Genomic DNA, 22729 nt, shown 5'->3' on the forward strand with positions numbered 1-22729 from the left:
CTCTCTCTCCCTCTCTCTGGAACTGTGTGAAGTGGAGAGAGGCTGGTCTGTGCTGTACTGTAATGAACAGCTGTAGTGTTCTGTAGAGGCTGGTCTGTGCTGTACTGTAATGAACAGCTGTAGTGTTCTGTAGAGGCTGGTCTGTGCTGTACTGTAATGAACAGCTGTAGTGTTCTATAGAGGCTGGTCTGTGCTGTACTGTAATGAACAGCTGTAGTGTTCTATAGAGGCTGTACTGTAATGAACAGCTGTAGTGTTCTGTAGAGGCTGTAAGCTCTTACGTGGAGGGGGAGAGGGAGAGGGAGGGGGAACGCTCTTAGTGATATGGGCTCCGCAAAACTGTTCACTCTCAAAAGCAGCAACTAAGGATGACAGTGTTGCTTTCATGACTCCATAACGCCTTCAAAAGTGCTAGACAGATTTGAATATTCATTACAAAATAACCTAAATGAATTTTTAGACAAGCTGTTGTTATAAAGAACTTGTTGTGAAGAACCTTAGAAGAAACACTGTTCATTCAATGAAAAGTTGATGGACGGTCAAATTGAAAATCATCAAACCAGTGATGTCATCTGATGGTATTAATTTCCAATGAAGACAAATAGAAAGATAATAACAATAATAATAATAACAATAATCATAATAATCTAGGCTGACTTGCTCACTGGTATTCTACAATGAATGAATTATTAATTATTACAGTATTACTGATCTTATGACCCTCTGTGTTCCAGGTCACCTGTACCAGACATTATGACGACGGGTCCGTCGGCACGGTACCGTCCCACCTGGGACCTGGCCCTGGACCCCCTGATGTCCTGCAAGCTGTGCCTTGGGGAGTTCCCCTGCGAGCAGATGACCACCATCAGCCAGTGCCAATGTGTCTTCTGCAGCCTGGTCAGTAGATACAACTAACACACCTGAATGGGTCATGTTCATTAGGCACAAAATGGAAGAAAACAGACGGAATCACACTCTTCACCAAGCACAGATCTACTTAAGTCAGTAGCAGTATTGAATTGATCATTTCTATTCACATTAATATATAAAAGTGGTTAGAACAGAACAGGGAAGGAAGAGGAATTTTTAAGCATTTTTAAGCTATTAAACAGATAGAGTACATGGCTTTATTAAGACGGTTGTGTTAATTAAGTACCAAACAGAAAACAGAGTGAAACAGGGAGGGACTACCTGAACTTGTCCAGTAGGAAATGCACGTTTTCGTGTTCTGTTGCAAAACGTTTTGCTACGGTGTGCCTTAATGAATAAGACAGAAAGTGAAAATGTTTATTTTATTTTATTGGATACTTCTAGGTAGTCCCTCCCCGTTTCAGTCTGTTTTCTTTCGTTTGGTACCTAATGAACTCAACCCAGTCTTAATGTATCCTGATATAGCCATGTACTCTGACTGTGCACTTTCCCCTAGTACTCCTACACTTGAAAGGAAGTGTGCCTACTTAAGTAGAGCTGCACTTAGTGAAGAGTGTGATTGAGAACAGGACAGCACTCAGCAGTGCTGAACATACTGTACTATAGGGCTCTGGTCAAAAGTAGTGCACTATAAAATGAATAGGGTGCCATTTGGAACACAGACCTATTCTGATGCGGAGGAGCAGCTTGGACTGTGATGATGTAACTGCCCTGTTCTTGTTCCTCCTAAGTGAGAGTGTGACTAGTTAAGAGTGGACGTCAACATTATGTAACGTCTGCCTGCCTGTGTCATCATGTAGGCTGAAAGCTAAACTAGAGAACTGGGCTAAGTCCTGTTCTGTTCTGTTGTGTCATGTGCTGTTCTGTCCTGTTCTGTCCTGTTCTGTCCTGTACTGTGCTGTTCTGTCCTGTGCTGTCCTGTTCTGTACTGTGTTGTCCTGTGCTGTTCTGTTCTGTGCTGTGCTGTTCTGTACTCTCTGTGACATAACAGTAGAGAAGGTGTTTCCCCTAGCTATAGCATACTTGATGATAATACTGTTTGCATCCCAAATGGTACCCTATTCCCTTTAGAGTGCACTACTTTGCTCTGGTCAAAAGTAGTGCACTATATTGGGGAAAAGGTGCAATTTGGGACGCACACACTATCCATTGTATTTTATAATCCTTTGCTTCTCCCTTGCAGTGCCTGAAGCAGTATGTGGAACTTCTGATCAAAGAGGGCCTCGAAACCGCTATTAGCTGCCCAGACTCTGCCTGCCCAAAACAAGGTCACCTGCTAGAGAACGAGGTAAAGTAGTCCTACCAGGCTTCCTATTGAACTCACTGGGCCTGTCCCAAATGGCACCCTATTCCCTATGTAGTGCACTACTTTTGACCAGGGCCTATAAGTAGGGAATAGGGTGCCATTTGAGATGCTGCCACTGAGATCTCCAAGTACTGTAGCTATTTGACTCTATTCCCATTCAACCTGGATGTGTCTTCAACAGATCAGGAGTGCAACAAGCAGGGTGATGAGAGACTTAACCAATATCTGTGTATGTCTCTACGTATGTCTCTCTCTTGCAGATTGAATTCATGGTGGCAGCAGGGAGCATGCAGAGGTATAGGAGGCTGCAGTTTGAGAGAGGTGCGTACAGGCAACTTCCTTGACCTCCAACCCCTGACACTGTTGCTGGGTCACAAGCTATGGTAGTGGAGAGAGCGAGTCATCAATGTGACTCCCTCTTTCCTCCACTGTAGACCTATCTTAACCTCTCAAAACATTATATAAGACTCTCAGAGAGAAGAGACAGAGTGGACACCGGACGGGTCACAGCCCTGATCACTAACCCAGTAACCCTTGAACCTTAACCCTGACACTGACCATTCAGGCTGTAGGAGTAGATAGAAGGGAGACACTGGACTGTTTATGCAGTAATGTGTCTTCTTTCTCCTCTACTTTGAGACCTATCTTAACCTCTGGGAGCGTTTTCTCTCCAGCTTAACTAATCAAATTCAGTTTCATTGGATTTGTGTAGGATTTAATTGGCAACCTCTTCAGAAAAACAATCCCAAGACATCTGGCTCATGGATAATGAGAACTTTGTAATTTTAGTGGATACACACACACACACACACAGCAGTTGTTGTTATATGTCCTGTACTGGAAGAGTGAGGCTTTTATTTTGACTCCTGACCACCGAATAGTTCAAGAAGATTAGCATAATCGTGATGAGAGGGAGATCAAGCCAGGACACAGAATCATACTGTATCTCAGAATAGCTTTTATTGAGATGCCAAAGATGGAGAAGTGAAAATGGCTTCAAAAGTTGTGCTAGTAGTCTTGTTCTAAATCAAATCAAATCACATTTTATTTGTCACATGCGCCGAATAAAACAGGTATAGACCTTACCTTGAAATGCTTACTTACAAGCCCTTAACCAACAATGCAGTTTTAAGAAAATAGAGTTAAGAAAATATTTACTAAATCAACTAAAGTAAAAAAAAAAATTAAAAAAAAGTAACACAATAAAATAACAATAATGAGGCTATATACGGGGGGTACCGGTACCAAGTCAATGTGCGGGGGTACAGGTTAGTCAAGGTAATTTGTACATGTTGGTAGGGGTAATTGACTATGCATAGATAATAAACGGTGAGTAGCAGCAGTGTAATGCAAATAGTCCAGGTAGCCATTTGATTAATTGTTCAGGAGTCTTATGTCTTGGGGGTAGAAGCTCCGGTACCGCTTGCCGTGCGGTAGCAGAGACAACAGTCTATGACTTGGGTGACTGGAGTCTTTGACAATTTTTTGGGCCTTCCTCTGACACCGCCTGGTATATAGGTCCTGGATGGCAGGCAGCTTGGCCCCTGTGATGTACTGGGCCGTACGCACTACCCTCTGTAGCACCTTACGGTCGGATGCCGAGCAGTTGCCATACCAGGCTGTGATGCAACCGGTCAGGATGCTCTCGATGGTGCAGCTGTATAACTTTTTGAGGATCTGGGGACCCATGCCAAATCTTTTCAGTCTCCTGAGCGGGAAAAGGCGTTGTTGTGACCTCTTCATTACTTTCTTGGTGTGTTTGGACCATGATAGTTTGTTGGTGACGTGGACACCAAGGATCTTGAAACTCTCGACCCACTCCACTACAGCCCCGTCGATGTAAATGGGGGCGTGTTCGGCCCTCCTTTTCCTGTAGTCCTCGATCATCTCCTTTGTCTTGCTCACGTTGAGGGTGAGGTTGTTGTCCTGGCACCAGACTGCCAGGTCTCTGACCTCCTCCCTATAGGCTGTCTCATCTTTGTCGGTGATCAGGCCTACCACCGTTGTGTCGTCAGCAAACTTAATGATGGTGTTGGAGTCGTGCTTGGCCACGCAGTCATGGGTGAACAGGGGGTACAGGATGGGACTAAGCACACACCCCTGAGGGGCCCCCGTTTTGAGGATCAGCGTGGCAGATGTGTTTTTGCCTTCCCTTACCACCTGTGGGCGACCCGTCAGGAAGTCCAGGATCCAGTTGCAGAGGGAGGTGTTTAGTCCCAGGGTCCTTAGCTTAGTGATGAGCTTTGTGGGCACTATGGTGTTGAACGCTGAGCTGTAGTCAATGAACAGCATTCTCACATACAGTGGGGAGAACAAGTATTTGATACACTGCCGATTTTGCAGGTTTTCCTACTTACAAAGCATGTAGAGGTCTGTAATTTTTATCATAGGTACACTTCAACTGTGAGAGACGGAATCTAAAACAAAAATCCAGAAAATCACATTGTATGATTTTTAAGTAATTAATTTGCATTTTATTGCATGACATAAGTATTTGATCACCTACCAACCAGTAAGAATTCCGGCTCTCACAGACCTGTTAGTTTTTCTTTAAGAAGCCCTCCTGTTCTCCACTCATTACCTGTATTAACTGCACCTGTTTTAACTCGGTACCTGTATAAAAGACACCTGTCCACACACTCAATCAAACAGACTCCAACCTCTCCACAATGGCCAAGACCAGAGAGCTGTGTAAGGACATCGGGGATAAAATTGTAGACCTGCACAAGGCTGGGATGGGCTACAGGACAATAGGCAAGCAGCTTGGTGAGAAGGCAACAACTGTTGGCGCAATTATTAGAAAATGGAAGAAGTTCAAGATGACGGCCCTCGGTCTGGGGCTCCATGCAAGATCTCACCTCGTGGGGCATCAATGATCATGAGGAAGGTGAGGGAACAGCCCAGAACTACACGGCAGGACCTGGTCAATGACCTGAAGAGAGCTGGGACCACAGTCTCAAAGAAAACCATTAGTAACACACTACGCCGTCATGGATTAAAATCCTGCAGCGCACGCAAGGTCCCCCTGCTCAAGCCAGCACATGTCCAGGCCCGTCTGAAGTTTGCCAATGACCATCTGGATGATACAGAGGAGGAATGGGAGAAGGTCATGTGGTCTGATGAGACAAAAATAGAGCTTTTTGGTCTAAACTCCACTCGCCGTGTTTGGAGGAAGAAGAAGGATGAGTACAACCCCAAGAACACCATCCCAACCGTGAAGCATGGAGGTGGAAACATCATTCTTTGGGGATGCTTTTCTGCAAAGGGGACAGGACGACTGCACCGTATTGAGGGGAGGATGGATGGGGCCATGTATCGCGAGATCTTGGCCAACAACCTCCTTCCCTCAGTAAGAGCATTGAAGATGGGTTGTGGCTGGGTCTTCCAGCATGACAACGACCCGAAACACACAGCCAGGGCAACTAAGGAGTGGCTCCGTAAGAAGCATCTCAAGGTCCTGGAGTGGCCTAGCCAGTCTCCAGACCTGAACCCAATAGAAAATATTTGGAGGGAGCTGAAAGTCCGTATTGCCCAGCGACAGCCCCGAAACCTGAAGGATCTGGAGAAGGTCTGTATGGAGGAGTGGGCCAAAATCCCTGCTGCAGTGTGTGCAAACCTGGTCAAGACCTACAGGAAACGTATGATTCCGTCTCTCACAGTTGAAGTGTACCTATGATGAAAATTACAGACCTCTACATGCTTTGTAAGTAGGAAAACCTGCAAAATCGGCAGTGTATCAAATACTTGTTCTCCCCACTGTAGGTGTTCCTTTTGTCCAGGTGGGAAAGGGCAGTGTGGAGTGCGATTGTGATTGCGTCATCTGTGGATCTGTTTGGGCGGTATGCGAATTGAAGTGGGTCTAGTGTTTCCGGGGGGATGGTGTTGATGTGAGCCATGACCAGCCTTTCAAAGCACTTCATGGCTACCGACATGAGTGCTACGGGGCGGTAGTCATTTAGGCAGGTTACCGTCGCTTTCTTGGGCACAGGGACTATGGTGGTCTGCTTGAAACATGTAGGTATTACAGACTCGGTCAGGGAGAGGTTGAAAATGTCAGTGAAGACACTTGCCAGTTGGTCCGCGCATGCTCGGAGTACACATCCTGGTAATCCGCCTGGCCTTGTGAATGTTGACCTGTTTAAAGGTCTTGCTCACATCGGCTACGGAGAGCATGATCACACAGTCGTCCGGAACAGCTGGTGCTGTCATGCATGCTTCATTGTTGTTTGCCTCGAAGGGAGCATGAAAGGCATTTAGCCCGTCTGGTAGGCTCGCGTCACTGGGCAGCTCCCGACTGGGTTTCCCTTTGTAGTCCGTAATAGTTTGCAAGCCCTGCCACATCCGACTAGCGTCAGGATTCAATCTTAGTCCTGTATTGACGCTTTGCCTGTTTGATGGTTCGTCTGAGGGTATAGCTGGATTTCTTATAAGCGTCCAGATTAGTGTCCCGCTCCTTGAAAGCGGCAGCTCTAGCCTTTAGCTCGGTGCAGATGTTGCCTGTAATCCATGGCTTCTGGTTAGGATATGTACGTACGGTCACTGTGGGGATGACGTCGTCGATGCACTTATTGATGAAGCCGGTGACTGAGGTGGTACACTCCTCAATGCCATTGGATGAATCCCGGAACATATTCTGTGCTAGTAAAACAGTCCTGTAGCGTAGCATCCGTGTCATCTGACCACTTCCGTATTGAGCGAGCCACTGGTACTTCCTGCTTTAGTTTTTGCTTGTAAGCAGGAATCAGGAGGATATAATTATAGTCAGATTTGCCAAATAGAGGGCGAGGGAGAGCTTTGTATGTGTCTCTGTGTGTGGAGTAAAGGTGGTCTAGATTTTTTGTTTTCCTCTGGTTGCACATGTGTCATGCTGGTAGAAATGAGGTAAAACAGATTTAAGTTTGCCTGCATTAAAGTCCCCAGCCACTAGGAGCACCGTTTCTGGATGAGCATTTTCTTGTTTGCTTATGGCCTTATAAAGCTTGTTGAGTGTGGTCTTAGTGCCAGCGTCGGTTTGTGGTGGTAAATAGACGGCTACGAAAAATATAGATGAAAACTCTCTTGGTAGATAGTGTGGTCTACAGCTTATCATGAGGTACTCTACCTCAGGCGAGCAATACCTCGAGACTACCTTAATATTAGACATTGCGCACCAGCTGTTATTGACAAATAGACACACACCCCCACCCCTCGTCTTACCGGACTTGGCTGTTCTGTCCTGCCGATGCACAGAAAACCCAGCCAACTGTATATTATCCGTGTAGTCGTTCAGCCACGACAGTTTTGAATGTCCCGTTAATAGGATAGTCTCGAACGGAGCTCATCCAGTTTATTCTCCAGTGATTGCACGTTGGCCAATAGAACGGATGGTAGAGGCAGGTTACCCACTCGCCAACAAATTCTCCCAAGGCACCCTGATCTCCTTCCCCTGAATTTCCTTATTTTCTTCATGTGAATGACGGGGATTTGGGCCTTGTCTGGGAGCAACATTATATCCTTCGCGTCAGACTCATTAAAGAAAAAGTATTAGTCCAGTTTGAGGTGAGTAATCGCTGTTCTGATATCCAGAAGCTATTTTCGGTCATAAGAGACGGTAGCAGCAACATTAGGTACAAAATTAGTTACAAACAATGTGAAAAAACACACAAAATAGCACAATTGGTTATGAGCCCGTAAAACGGCAGCCATCCCCTCCGGCGCCATTATTCTTCTGCTTGATCTTCTGTTGGGTGTGCCGTTCCCACATGTTCCCCAGTGGAGGTATGAGGTCCCAGCCATAGAAATACAATGACTAGTACGTGATTCCCCATTTTAAGTCAACGTTCCTGTGATGGGTGGACCGGCGGCCGATTTGACTGTACCAATAAGTCTATTTCTATGGTATCAGGCAGCTCTGTCCCTGTGTGATGGGAGGAAAATGGTGGAAAATGGACTGAAACAGGGAGGGACTACCTGAACTCATCCAATAAGAAATACATATTTTAGTTTTCCACTGCAAAACGTTTTGTTACAATGTGCTGTAATGAATACGACCCTGTCCCTGTGTGTGTTCTACAGAGGTATTGCTGGACCCGTGTCGGACCTGGTGCCCGTCCTCATCATGCCAGGCAGTGTGCCAACTGAAAGAGGGGGAAGTGGCGCTGCCACAGCTGGTCCAGTGCTCCGTGTGCAGGCTGGAGTTCTGCTCGGCATGCCGGGCCAGCTGGCATAAAGGACAGGCCTGCCAGGACAACATGCCCATCATCACCTTCCTACCCGGGGAGACCAGGTAGGCTACTACATTACTACTACTACTACTACCACCACTACAAACATACCTACAACACTACTACTACAACACACCTACTACATTACTACTACTACCACCACTACAAACATACCTACAACACACCTACTACATTACTACTACTACTACCACCACTACAAACATACCTACAACACACCTACTACATTACTACTACTACCACCACTACAAACATACCTACAACACTACTACTACAACACACCTACTACTACTACTACTCACCTACTGTACACTATCACACCTTCCTACCAGGTCGGCTTCAACACTGGATAACACAACACTCCTACTGTAGGCTACACTATCATCATACTGATACACAAACTCTGTCTCACAATAGTATCACAGCACAGTGGGAAAATATGGATGGTCTTCAGCCATAGATGGTAGTGGTTGAGGGTAGCTAAAGGATGGGGAAAATATATATGGGGGATTGGAAGCCACAATCTATCTGCAATATTAAAGCTGATATACCCCCCCCCCACACCCCCGTCACAATAACACTCAGGACTACACACCAGGGTAGGGTTCAGTAGGGACCAGGTTAGGGTTCAGCAGGGACCAGGTTAGGGTTCAGCAGTGACCAGGGTAGGGTTCAGTAGGGACCAGGGTAGGGTTCAGTAGGGACCAGGGTAGGGTTCAGTAGGGACCAGGGTAGGGTTCACTAGGGACCAGGGTAGGGATCAGTAGGGACCAGGTTAGGGTTCACTAGGGACCAGAGTAGAGTTCAGTAGGGACCTGGGTAGGGTTCGGTAGGGACCAGGGTAGGGTTCGGTAGGGACCAGGGTAGGGTTCGGTAGGGACCAGGGTAGGGTTCAGTAGGGACCAGGGTAGGGTTCGGTAGGGACCTGGGTAGGGTTCGGTAGGGATCAGGGTAGGGTTCAGTAGGGACCAGGGTAGGGTTCAGTAGGGACCCGGGTAGGGTTCAGTAGGGAAGAAACACAACACAGCCCAATATAGAGTCAATGACGGAGTGATGTCTAGCTGTTAGATTCACTCTTATTATCCTTGACAGTGCAGTATGTACTGGTCTATCTATGCCCTATCCCCTGACGTTCATTGTCTTTCAGTTCCTTCTACAAGAGCGATGATGACGACGCGCCCATCAAGCGCTGTCCCAAGTGTAAGGTGTACATCGAGAGGGATGAGGGCTGTGCTCAGATGATGTGCAAGAACTGTAAGCACGCCTTCTGCTGGTACTGCCTGGAGTCTCTAGACGTGAGTAGAACACATAAACACTGAACACAAACACACCCTTCTGCTGGTACTGCCTGAGCCTGCCATAGCGATACGGTCTAATACTCTAATACTCTAGTGTTCTATTGAATTGTGTGGAACCTGCACACAGTGACCAAATAACAGAGCTTGTAAAACAGATGATGCCACTGCCACATAAACTCAGTGGCCAGTTTCACAAAAAAAGTTTACTTCTACAGACATTGAATGACGTGTACCGTGGCTTGCGATATAAAGCAGGCAGACAGGCATCGAGGCATTCAGTTACTGTTCGATTGAACGTTAGAATGTGCAAAACGAGTGACCTAAGCAACTTTGAGCGTGGTATGACTGTCAGTGAAAGGCGCGGAAAAACATTGCCTGGTCCGACAAATCCCGGTTCCTGTTGCTTCATGCTGATGGCAGAGTCAAGATTTGGCATAGGCAGAATGAGTCCATGGCCCCATCCTGCCTGGTGTCAACGGTACAGGCTGGTGGGGGTGGTGTAATGGAGTGGCAAATGTTTTCCTGGCACACGTTAGGTCCCTTGATATGAATTTAGCAACGTTGGAACGCCACACCTTGTAGAATCCATGCCCCGAAAAATTCAGGCTGTTCTGGAGGCAAAGGGGGGTCCGACCGGTACTAGATGGGCGTACCTAATAAACTGAGTATATAATTAAAATATATATATATATATATTTTATTTTACTTTTTTGTTGCCGTTTTTTTACAATAAACAAAAACATACATAGACAAAAACAATAGACAACTTAACATTTACATACAGTTCCAGTCAAAAGTTTGGACACACCTACTGTGTAACATTTCAAGAACTTTGAAAGTTTCTTCAAGTGCAGTCGCAAAAACCATCAAGCGCTATGATGAAACTGGCTCTCATGAGGACTGCCTCAGATATGGAAGACCCAGAGTTATCTCTGCTGCAGAGAATAAGTTCATTAGAGTTAACAGCCTCAGAAATTGCAGCCCAAATGCTTCACAGAGTTCAAGTAACAGACAGATTTCAATATCAACTGTTCAGAGGGGACTGTGTGAATCAGGCCTTCATGGTTGAATTACTGCAAAGAAACCACTACTAAAGGACACCAATAAGAAGAAGAGACTTGCTTGGGCCAAGAAACACGAGCAATGGACATTAGACCGGTGGAAATCTGTCCTTTGGTCTGGAGTCCAAATTTTAGATTTTTGGTTACAACCGCCGTGTTTTTGTGAGACGCGGTGTGGGTGAAGGAATGATCTCCGCATGTGTGTTTCCCACCGTAAAGCATGGAGGAGGAGGTGTTATGGTGTGGGGCTGCTTTGCTGGTGACACTGTCAGTGATTTATTTAGAATTCAAGGCACACTTAACCAGCATGGCTACCACAGCATTCTGCAGCAATACGCCATCCCATCTGGTTTGGGCTTAGTGGGACTATCATTTGTTTTTCAACAGGACAATGACCCAACACACCTCCAGGTGTGTAAGGGCTATTTTACCAAGAAGGAGAGTGATGGAGTGCTGCATCAGATGACCTGGCCTCCACAATCCTCCGACCTCAACCCAATTGAGATGGTTTGGGATGTGTCTGACGGCAGAATGAAGGAAAAGCAGCCAACAAGTGCTCAGTATATGTGGAAACTCCTTCAAGACTGTTGGAAAAGCATTCCAGATGAAGCTGGTTGAAATAATGCCAAGAGTGTGCAAAGCTGTCATCAAGGCAAAGGCTGGCTATTTGAAGAATCTCAAATATTTGTTTAACACTTTTTTTGGTTATTACATGATTCCATATGTGTTATGATGTCTTCACTATTATTCTACAATGTAAAAAATAGTAAAAATAAAGGAAAACGCTCTAATGAGTAGGTGTGTCAACTTTTGACTGGTACTGTACATCCATTTCAACAAATATTAATGACATCACACTTGCTCAGACCCACATGTTCCCAATGTATCCACACATAATGTTGTTTCAAATGCTTGTAAGACTTTGCCCGATATGAATATAAATATGTTTTATATTGTTTCTAACATGACTCAGCGGCTCCTTGGGACTCAGGATAAGACCCAGATGCAGACACAGGAGGCAGACAGTTAGAATATCAGATGTTTATTACAAGACAGGAAGGCAATCGGCAGGTCAAGGGCAGTCAGAGGTCCGTAGTCCAAGGCAGCGTGAATAAGGGACAGAACGACAGGCAGGCTCAGGGTCAGGAGACAGGAGGGCTGCGAGACAGAGGTTTAATCCTAGACACATGAAAAATGGGATGTATACTGAGGGTGCGGGGCAACAGAAGACGAACAGCAGAGGGGCTAAGAATCTTAGAGATGGGGAAAGGGCCGATAAAACGGGGGGAAAGTTTACGGGACTCCACCCGGAGGGGCAGATCCCGAGTGGACAGCCATACCCTCTAACCGAGACGATAGCGGGGAGCAGGGGTCCGGTGGTGGTCCGCCTGTCTCCGAAACCTGGAGGTGGTCTTGAGAAGAGCGGACCGGGCTTTCTTCCAGGTGCGGCGACAGCGGTGGACGAACATCTGGGCCGAGAGTATGCTGACATCTTCCTCTTGCTCAGGGAAGAGCGGGGGCTGATATCCCATGGAACACTCGAAAGGTGAGAGACCAGAGGCCGAGCAGGGAAGGGTGTTGCGGGCATATTCCACTCACACGAGTTGCTGGCTCCAGGTGGTGGGGTTGGCGGAGACGAGGCAACAAAGAGCCATCTCCAGGTCCTGGTTGACTCGCTCTGACTGGCCATTAGACTGGGGGTGAAATCCGGAGGACAAGCTGGCCGCGACCCAATGAGGGTGCAGAACGCCTTCCAGAACCGGAATGAGAACTGAGGACCACGATCGGAGACCATGTCCACCGGAAGTACATGGATCCAGAAGACGTTCTGCACCATGAGCTGGGCCTTCTCATTGGCTGAGGGTAACTTGGGAAGGAGAATGAAATGGGCGGCTTTGGAAAACCTGTCCACCACTGTAAGGATAGTGGTGTTGCCATCTGATGGAGGGAGACCTGTGACGAAGCCCAGGGATATGTGGGACCAGGGGCGTTGAGGAACAGGGAGTGGTTGAAGAAGGCCAGCCAGAGCTTGCCACGGAGTCTTATTCTGAGCATGCACAGTGCAGGCGTCGACGAACGTGGAGATGTCAGGAACCATGGTGGGCCACCAGAAACGTTGTCATACAACGGCCAGGGTCCAACGAGAGCCAGGATAGCAGGCATGTCTGGAGGAATGAGCCCATTCCAGGACCGGGGAAAGGACAGAGTCCGGGACAAACATTCGGGTCCGGCTGGGAGCGCTGCGCTTCACGGACCTGGTTCTCTATACCCCAGATGAGGGCAGCCGCTAGACAAGAGGTAGGGAGGATGGCCTCGGGGTCCGACGGTGTAGCAGCGGGACTATAGAGACATGAGAGCGCAACCGGCTTCACATTCTTGGACCCCGGGCGGTAGGAGATGGTAAAGTTGAACCGCCATCTTCACCGTGAGTAGTTCTCGATTTCCCACGTCATAGTTCCTCTCAGCAGAAAGAGCAGGGATGCAGCTTTTGGTCCTGGACAGAACGCTGGGACAGGACGGCCCCCACTCCGATGTCCGAGGCGTCAACCTCCACCACGAACTGACAGGACAGGTCCGGATGGATTAGGATGGGGGCTGTGGTAAAACGGTGCTTCAGATCCAGAAACGCCCGGTCAGCAACTGGGGACCACACGAACGGAACCTTGGGAGAGGTGAGTGCAGAGAGGGGGGAAGCCAGGGTGCTGTAACCCCGGATGAAACGGCGGTAGAAATTAGCAAACCCCAGGAAGCGTTGCAGCTGCACTCTGGATGTGGGTTGAGGCCAATCCACCACCACGCTCACCTTGCCAGGATCCATCTGCATGTTACCTGCAGCGATGATGTATCCTAGGAAGGAGATGGTGGAGCGATGGAATTCGCATTTCTCAGCTTTAACAAAAGCTGGTTTTCCAGGACTTGTCGGACATGTTCTTGAGCTGAGCGGGAAAAACAAGGATGTTACCAACATAATGGAGAACATTGTTAACCAGAGCCTGGAACACTGCAGGGGCGTTGGTCAGTCCGAATGGCATCACCAGGTACTCATAGTGCCTGCTAGCCGTGTTAAAGGCTGTCTTCCACTCGTCTCCTTCCCGTATCTGCACCAGATGGTATGCGTTTCGAAGGTCCAACTTAGAGAAGATTGTAGCCCCCGGGAGAGGCTCGAAAGCCAAGGCGAGGAGTGGTAGCGGGTAACGTTTTTTTATCCTTGATGTCATTCAGGTGCCGGTAGTCGATTCACGGGCGCAGGGTTTTGTCTTTCTTTTCCACAAAGAATAGCCCTGCGCTGGCGGGGGAGGCAGAAGGACGGATACACCCTGCAGCCAGGGAGTCCTCAATGTACCTTTCCATCGCCTTGGTTTCCGGACCCGACAGGGAATAAAGCCGCCCCCGAGGTGGTGTAGTGCCCAGGAGAAGGTCGATAGCGCGGTCGTAAGGCCGATGCGGAGGAAGCGATGTGGCACGGGCCTTGATGAAAACCTCCCGGAGGTCCTGGTACTCCACGGGAACGGTGGAGAGGTTCGAGTCTTCTCCCAAGCCTGCAGGAAGACGTCCCGGGGCAGGCTGCGCCGACTTCAGGCAATGAGCATGGCAGAATGGGCTCCAACCCTTGAAAGAACCTCCAGTCCAGTCGATAAGGGGATTGTTCCTCTGGAGCCATGAAAACCATGGGTACCTGAGGAGACTCGATGAGCAGAAATTGCATAGACTCACTGTGGTTACCTGACACTCGCAGGTTGATAGGAACCGTATTATGGGTGACTTTACCAATAGAGCGCTCTGACATCCTTGGGAATGGAGAGGGGTTGAGTGGGGATTCCCAGCTCTGACACCAGGGTAGTGTCCATAAAACTCTTGTCGGCCCCAGAGTCAATGAGTACCCAGAGATATTTAGACCGGTCACCCCACAGCAGCATGGCATGGAGAGGGGTACGAGTAATGGGAGATTGGGCATTCTCCGTATGGCCCACCAGCGTACTCGTACCTACTGATGAGCCTGGTCTTTTAATGGACAGGTAGAAATGTAATGGCCTGTAGTCCCACAATACAGACAGATCTTGGTGTTCAGTCTGCGTAAACGTTGGGCAGGAGACAATCTAGCTCTGCCAAGTTGCATAGGCACCGGAGGAGGCGAGTCAGCAGACCTAGGTGATTCCCGGGGGAAACCTCGGATTCTCTTGGTAATGTAGACGCCGGGTACTTCCGGGATTCCTCGGAGGCGAGGTGGGATCCTTGGATGAGCGAGTGTGACTGGGAACAGACCTCCTCTCCCTCCTACGTTCCCGTAGCCGCTCATTGATCCGTATGGTCAAGGCGATGAGAGAGTCGAGATCTATGGGCAGCTCCCGGGCTGCGAGCTCGTCTTTAACCTCCTCCGATAATCCATGAAGGAACATGTCGAACAGGGATTCCGGGTTCCAGGCACTATCGGCGGCCAACGTGCGGAAATCGACCGCATAGTCTGCCACACTATGGAAGTCTTGATGTAGTAGGAGTAGCTTCCGAGCAGCCTCTCTCCCGGACAACGGAGAATCTAACACCTTTTTCACCTCCGCCATGAACTCCTCCAGACTGAAGCACACGGTGGATTGTTTCTCCGACACCGCCGTAGCCCAGGCGAGAGCCCTCCTGGACATCAGCGTTATAAGGTACGCTATCTTCGAGCGGTCCGAGGTAAAAGAAGAGGGCTGCAGCTCGAAGATGAGGGAGCATTGGGAGAAAAACGCCCGGCAGGTTCCTGGATCTCCAGCGTAGCGCTCCGGAGGAGATAAGCTGGGTTCTCGGGAAGCTGTGTAGGCTGGGGTAGGCTGGGGAGAAGCGCCGCTGGTAGCGGGGTTACGGAGAGTCTGGGGGCTTACTGTTGTGGCCTGCTGCCTGGTAGATAATCCGCAGAATTGCTCCAGCAATGCAGTGAAAGCGTGGTCATGGCGTCCCGCCAAGGTCTGGAGTCCTTCCTTAAGGTTTTGAAGTAACCAATGGCGGCTCCTTGGGAGGAGACAGCGTTGCGGAGCTGGTCCGAGTCTGCTGGGTCAGTCATGGCCAGTTCGTACTATCACGATTCAGGATATGACCCAGATGCAGACACAGGAGGCAGACAGTTCGAATCTCAGATGTTTATTACAAGACAGGAAGGCAATCGGCAGGTCAAGGGCAGGCAGAGGTCTGTAGTCCAAGGCAGTGTGAATAAGGGACAGAACGGCAGGGTCAGGGCAGGCAGAATGGTCAGTTATTCAGGGCAGCGTCAATCAGGGAGAGAACGGCAGGCAGGCTCAGGATCAGGGCAGGCAGAATGGTCAGAACCGGGAGGACTAGAAAACAGAAACTAGAGAGACAGTAAAACACGCTGGTAAGACATGGCAAGACAAGACGAACTGGCAACAGACAAACAGAAAACGACGGGATAAATACACAGGGGATAATGGGGAAAATGCGAGACACCTGATGGGGGGTGGAGACAAGCACAAGACAGGTGAAACAGATCAGGGTGTGACAGTTTCTGTCTGTAGCCAGTTATATTTCAATAATAAAGCATTTGATTTTTCCATGCTCTTAACGTTGGGGTATGATTTGACTTGCAGTATTTAAGTAATAGCTTCTTCAATATAAGTGACAAAAATAATATTGTCCAACCCATTGGGTATCTCACCACACCCCTATATGCCATGTCTTGAAATATGCAGATAGACGGATTAAAAGTAAACTTCCATTGTTAAACTTCTGACAGACGGCTTTCTAACGCCGCACATAACTTTTTGTCTTTGTAACATTCCCAGAAGGCATGAATTATTGAGTCATTGTTAGTTTTACACTTAAGACATGACTCTGCCGTTGTGCTGTAGAATTTGTGAATTTTGTCTCTTGTATAATACATTCTATACATTAGTTTATACTGGATTAAACGTACATTTTCATTAACTGTAATTTCTTCATTCTTTTCCAACACTCCATTCATCTTGTGCCAATATCAGTTCAATTGGTTCCAATAGTTAATTATTATAGTTAAGGTTTTTTATATCTTACCTATCAAATGAGTATCTGTTTCTGACTCGAATAGGATTCCCTCAACATTGCTCTGATGTCCCAAAGCTTTCAGGTCAACATTTTGTGATCTAAAACTTGATCAGTCCAAAATTGCTTTTTAATTCTGTCATGGAAATAATTGTATTCAGGCAATTACCACGTCATTTACAGTTTCTATGCTTTTAGTTTTCCATGTGGGCAATTTATCGGTGAATTCTGAATGTATAATTCAATAGATAACAATTTGAACAGAAAGTATCAAAACAAGTCTAATCTTAATGTGTCTTATAAAAACGTACATATGATCTTGGCCAGTGTCCATTTTTCTAGTGGACATGCCCCCACATTTAACCCTGACTTTTAAAACATTTAATCCAGGCTTTAACCCTGATAATGATTCTTTCTCTCTCTCCAGGATGACTTCCTCCTGATCCACTACGATAAAGGGCCGTGCAGAAACAAACTGGGCCACTCCAGAGCTTCAGTGATATGGCACCGGACACAGGTACTGTATTGCAAAAATATGGCATTAGTTGACTTTAGCTCAGCGGGCTAACAATCTTCTGGCATGCTTAGTGGGCGGCAGGTAGCTTAGTGGTTAAGAGCATTGTGCCAGTAACCGAAAGGTCGCTGGTTCTAATCCCCGAGCCGACGAGGTGAAAATTCTGTCGATGCTGACGCTGGAGTCCCGGTTTCAAACCCAGTCAGGAATGGCATCAAACACATGGTTTGATGCCATTCCAATTAATCCGTTCCAGCCATTATTATGAGCCGTCCTCCCCTAAGAAGCCTCCACTGTCAGAAACACTGTATACGCCAGCCGTCAGTCGCAATGTACATTTATGTTTGAGGAACTACAGCCACCTTGTGGATATTCAGTGTACTACTGCTCGGGCAAATGAAAGATGGAATAATGTTGTGTTGATGCATCTTTGTACTGTACATCACTTCCCTCTTATGTCTATGTGATGACTGGGTTAAAACAAGCACCTCATGAATCCCATGTTACAACTGGTGACATAAAAAGGGCTTAGATACATTTGGTTGATTGTTAATGTGTGTATGTAATAAAATCATTCTCTCGCTCTCCAGGTGGTGGGGATCTTCGCTGGCTTCGGTCTGCTCCTACTGGTGGCCTCTCCCTTCCTTCTCCTAGCCACACCCTTCGTTCTGTGCTGCAAGTGTAAATGCAGTAAAGGAGATGACGATCCTCTGCCCACCTAACCAACCCGCCCTGGGCACAGACAGGGGCACCAGGCCTGTTGATGGACAGGGTGTTCGGTGTTTGGTTAGTCATCCACTCCTTATGGTGTTTTAATCCCACCCACCGGCCCAGAGGACTTTTAGGGATTGGTGGGTTTGTCGCTGGGGCAGCGCAGTGCAAGTGGATGAGGAACATTGACTTTGGGCGGAGCCAGCAAGTTGGGTTGAGAGGACACTCTGAACACTCTGTGGTTTTGTTGTGATGTGTTAAGAAGGACTGGGCCTGCATAGGAGAGGAGAACAGAACACGGCACCAGTCAATGTTGGGCTGGGTTGGTTGTTGCTTCAGAGGACTTATGAGTTGTCAATATGGGATCGGTGGTTATAGCTCTGTCTATGTGTGTCAGGTTAAGGTTATTTTGTCTTGTACAACTGTCTTGGTGCTTGTTTGGGGGACTGCAAATATAATTTAGGTATATTTGGAGGGAGCAGCCTTGGCTATCAGCCACGGAATGTGGAAGTGTCTCCTATAAGGGTAGAGTCTGTGTCCCAAAGGACACCCTATTCCCTATATTGTGCACTATTTCTGAACAGGCCCCATAAGGCTCTGGTCAAAAGTAGTTGGGGGTTATTTACTTACCAACCCCTTCTCCCTCTTAAGCTCTTTAGTTTTCTATAAGAACATAAACAATCAAGGGTCTCGTCAGAGAAAACCATTTTAGATTATCCATTTGTATCATGTAAAACTCTGAGGATTCACAACGTCCCTCCAATATATTTTGAACGTTTTGTTTTCTATTATAGACTTGCTGGGAAAAATTGTCAGGTAGCTTAGTGGTTAAGAGCGTTGTGCCAGTAACCGAAAGGTCGCTGGTTCTAATCCCCGAGCCGACTAGGTGAAAAATCTGTCGATGTGCCCTTGAGCAAGGCACTTAACCCTAATTGCTCCTGTAAGTCGCTCTGGATAAGAGTGTCTGCTAAATGACTAAAATGTAAAAAATGTAAAAGATGAGACTGTTGTTCAACATAACCTACAGGGTGCATGTCTACTATATGCTTGAGGATGTTGTATAATCTACTCAGATTATAAAGAGTCAACTCTACCACCATCTTGAATTTACTGCCCGTTCTCCTGAAGAAAAATATTTGGAAATGTGCAAACTTCCATTGCAACTATTTACCATCGAATAATTTGCTAAAATCGAGAGTGAATGGTGTAACATTGATATCTCAGTATTTCTATCCACACAGAGGAATAAACAGCATACAGGCCGCCCAGATGTAGCAAGCAGGGTTGGAGTCGATTCCATTTCAATTCAATCAATTCAGGAAATGTTCCTCAATGCATCTTTATGAGAAATATTTGGAATTGGAATTTCAGTTTACTTCTTGAATTGACTGAATTGAAAAGGAAATGACCCCAACCCTGGTCGCAAGCGCTAATATCCACCAAATAACCCCTTTTGTAGCAGCTCAACCTCCGTCCGTTATCTTTACTACCAGTGAAACCCCTTTACCCTTTAATGAGTTAAACTAACCTTCTTATATTAGACAATGCACTTGAGTTGATGTAGCCAAGGTGCCACAAAATGCCTTTCAAATCTACTTTGATATGAGTGTGATTGATTCACACTCCCTTTTTACCAAAATGCTCTTATTTGATATTGTACAATTCCAAATATGTTCTGAACAATACTGTTATTTATCCTACAATTTGTTACATGTACTAGCATTCTCCTGTTACTCTCGACACCAGTTATGTTTAGAAAGGCTTCATTGCTTGCATGTTGTATTTTTGTGTATAGAAAAGTATCAGAATAGTAGCTTTAATTCTGTGACATTATGACAGTGTTGTACATTCTTGGTTTTAAAAGTTTAAAAGTATTCTATCACATTGTTTTCTGTATTCAGATATAACCTTGTCCCCAGGTTCAAGTGCTACCACAGAGTGAGAGCCAGCTAGTGGACGAGATTAATACGGATGTATTTCCATGATATGATTTTAATTTTTAAATGTACTGCTTAATTTATTTTGCTCTGTAATTTCACAGTATTCCATCACAAAACCTGACCAATTGAGTCAGCCTCCAAATATGGGCTCAACACATCCTGGTCCAGTTTTATAGCAGCAATTGGGTCAATACAGCTTAGGGGACTTATCTGTGCAGCGAGGAGGGGGGGGTGTGTGTGTGTGTGTGTGTGTGTGTGTGTGTGTGTGTGTGTGTGTGTGTGTGTGTGTTGGGGGGAACAGGCTAATAGGCTTATTTCTCATTGGTGGTCAAATTTTTTGAGCCAAATGTAGCCTAAATGATCCTTTAAGATGTCTAGGTCAGGACCACTTGTAGTGTGTGTTCACAGATGTTTTCATTTAATATTTATTTTGTATTTAGGGGGTATTGTGTTAAAAGAATATTGCATTGCACTCAACTAATTATATTTAAACTGTATGAAGAACAACTTTGTTACTGTAGCATTTCTGCACATGAGTTCTGTTATGTTAAATGGATACTTCGGGATTTTGACAATGAGGCCTTTTGTCTACTTCCCCAGAGTCTGATGAACTCGGGGATACCATTTTTACAGTATGTCTCTGCGTGCAGTTTGAAGGAAGTTGCTAACTAGCGCTAGCGCAATTGCTAACTAGCGTTAATGCCATGCATGCTAGCAGATACCATAGACTTCCAGTTATTGCGCTAATGCTAGTTAGCATTGCCAAAATCCCGAAATATCCATTTAAGTTCCTGTTCAGATGTTTACATACTGTACATTTGTTTGTAACACCACGTATTATAGATAAAAAGCACATTTAGCTTGTTCTGGTAGCAGGTATTCTTGATTATGTGCTTTGAGTGAATGAAATCAAATTTTATCTGTCACATGTGCCGAATGCAACAGGTGTGGACTTTACCATGAAATGCTTACTTACAAGCCATTTCCCAACAATGCAGAGTAAAAAAAAAAAGCAAACATTTTTTTTAAAGGTAATAGCAATACAATAAAATAATAACAATAACGAGGCTATATATAAAAAGTACCGGTAACGAGTCAATGTGCAGGGGTAGGAGGTAGTTGAGATAATATGTAGGTAGGGGTAAAAGTGACTAGGCAATCAGGATAGATAATAAACAGAGTAGCAGCAGCGTAAGAGTCTGAAAGAGTGTGAGAGTGTGTGTGTGTGAGAGAGAGTGTAGGGACGGTGGGTGTGTGTGTGTGAGAGAGCGTATGGACGGTGTGTGTGTGTGCATGTGTGTTGGAGTGTTAGTGTAGTGTGTGTGTAGGTAGAGTCCAGTGGGTGTTCATAGAGCCATTGCAACAGAGTCAGTGCAACAACAAAAAAAGGGGGTCAATGCAAATCATCTGGGTAGATATTTGAGTAACTGTTCAGCAGTCTTATGGCTTGGAGATAGAAGCTGTTCAGGAGCCTTTTGGTTCCAGACTTGGCGCTCCGGTACAAATGCATACAGTGGGGAGAACAAGTATTTGATACACTGCCGATTTTGCAGGTTTTCGTACTTACAAAGCATGTAGAGGTCTGTAAGTTTTATCATAGGTACACATCAACTGTGAGAGACGGAATCTAAAACAAAAATCCAGAAAATCACATTGTATGATTTTTAAGTAATTCATTTGCATTTTATTGCATGACATAAGTATTTGATACATCAGAAAAGCAGAACTTAATATTTGGTACAGAAACCTTTGTTTGCAATTACAGAGATCATACGTTTCCTGTAGTTCTTGACCAGATTTGCACACACTGCAGCAGGGATTTTGGCCCACTCCTCCATACAGACCTTCTCCAGATCCTTCAGGTTTCGGGGCTGTCGCTGGGCAATACGGACTTTCAGCTCCCTCCAAAGATTTTCTATTGGGTTCAGGTCTGGAGACTGGCTAGGGCACTCCAGGACCTTGAGATGCTTCTTACGGAGCCACTCCTTAGTTGCCCTGGCTGTGTGTTCCGGGTCGTTGTCATGCTGGAAGACCCAGCCACGACCCATCTTCAATGCTCTTACTGAGGGAAGGAGGTTGTTGGCCCCATCCATCCTCCCCTCAATACGGTGCAGTCGTCCTGTCCCCTTTGCAGAAAAGCATCCCCAAAGAATGATGTTTCCACCTCCATGCTTCACGGTTGGGATGGTGTTCTTGGGGTTGTACTCATCCTTCTTCTTCCTCCAAACATGGCGAGTGGAGTTTAGACCAAAAAACTCTATTTTTGTCTCATCAGACCACATGACCTTCTCCCATTTCTCCTCTGGATCATCCAGATGGTCATTGGCAAACTTCAGACGGGCCTGGACATGCGCTGGCTTGAGCAGGGGGACCTTGCGTGCGCTGCAGGATTTTAATCCATGACGGCGTAGTGTGTTACTAATGGTTTTCTTTGAGACTGTGGTCCCAGCTGTCTTCAGGTCATTGACCAGGTCCTGCCGTGTAGTTCTGGGCTGATCCCTCACCTTCCTCATGATCATTGATGCCCCACGAGGTGAGATCTTGCATGGAGCCCCAGACCGAGGGTGGTTGACCGTCATCTTGAACTTCTTCCATTTTCTAATAATTGCGCCAACAGTTGTTGCCTTCTCACCAAGCTGCTTGCCTATTGTCCTGTAGCCCATCCCAGCCTTGTGCTGGTCTACAATTTTATCCCTGATGTCCTTACACAGCTCTCTGGTCTTGGCCATTGTGGAGAGG

The 22729-nt window shown here is 46.6% G+C and overlaps 1 protein-coding gene across 1 annotated transcript in view; it reads left to right on the forward strand.

Moving 5' to 3' along the window:
- LOC121552632 (probable E3 ubiquitin-protein ligase RNF144A-A) overlaps positions 1-18934 on the forward strand; it is a 42596-nt gene extending 23662 nt beyond the window's left edge. The window contains exons 2-8 of the mRNA XM_041865604.2: positions 735-897; positions 2114-2218; positions 2497-2557; positions 8291-8501; positions 9605-9752; positions 17253-17342; positions 17930-18934. Of these exons, the coding sequence (XP_041721538.2) occupies positions 754-897; positions 2114-2218; positions 2497-2557; positions 8291-8501; positions 9605-9752; positions 17253-17342; positions 17930-18061 (891 nt within the window). The 5' untranslated portion in view covers positions 735-753 and the 3' untranslated portion in view covers positions 18062-18934. The remainder of the gene's footprint in view (positions 1-734; positions 898-2113; positions 2219-2496; positions 2558-8290; positions 8502-9604; positions 9753-17252; positions 17343-17929) is intronic.
- Positions 18935-22729: the final 3795 nt, after the last annotated feature.

Source organism: Coregonus clupeaformis, unplaced genomic scaffold (genome assembly GCF_020615455.1).
Source record: "Coregonus clupeaformis isolate EN_2021a unplaced genomic scaffold, ASM2061545v1 scaf0041, whole genome shotgun sequence".
In the NCBI taxonomy this organism is placed as follows: Eukaryota; Metazoa; Chordata; class Actinopteri; order Salmoniformes; family Salmonidae; genus Coregonus; species Coregonus clupeaformis.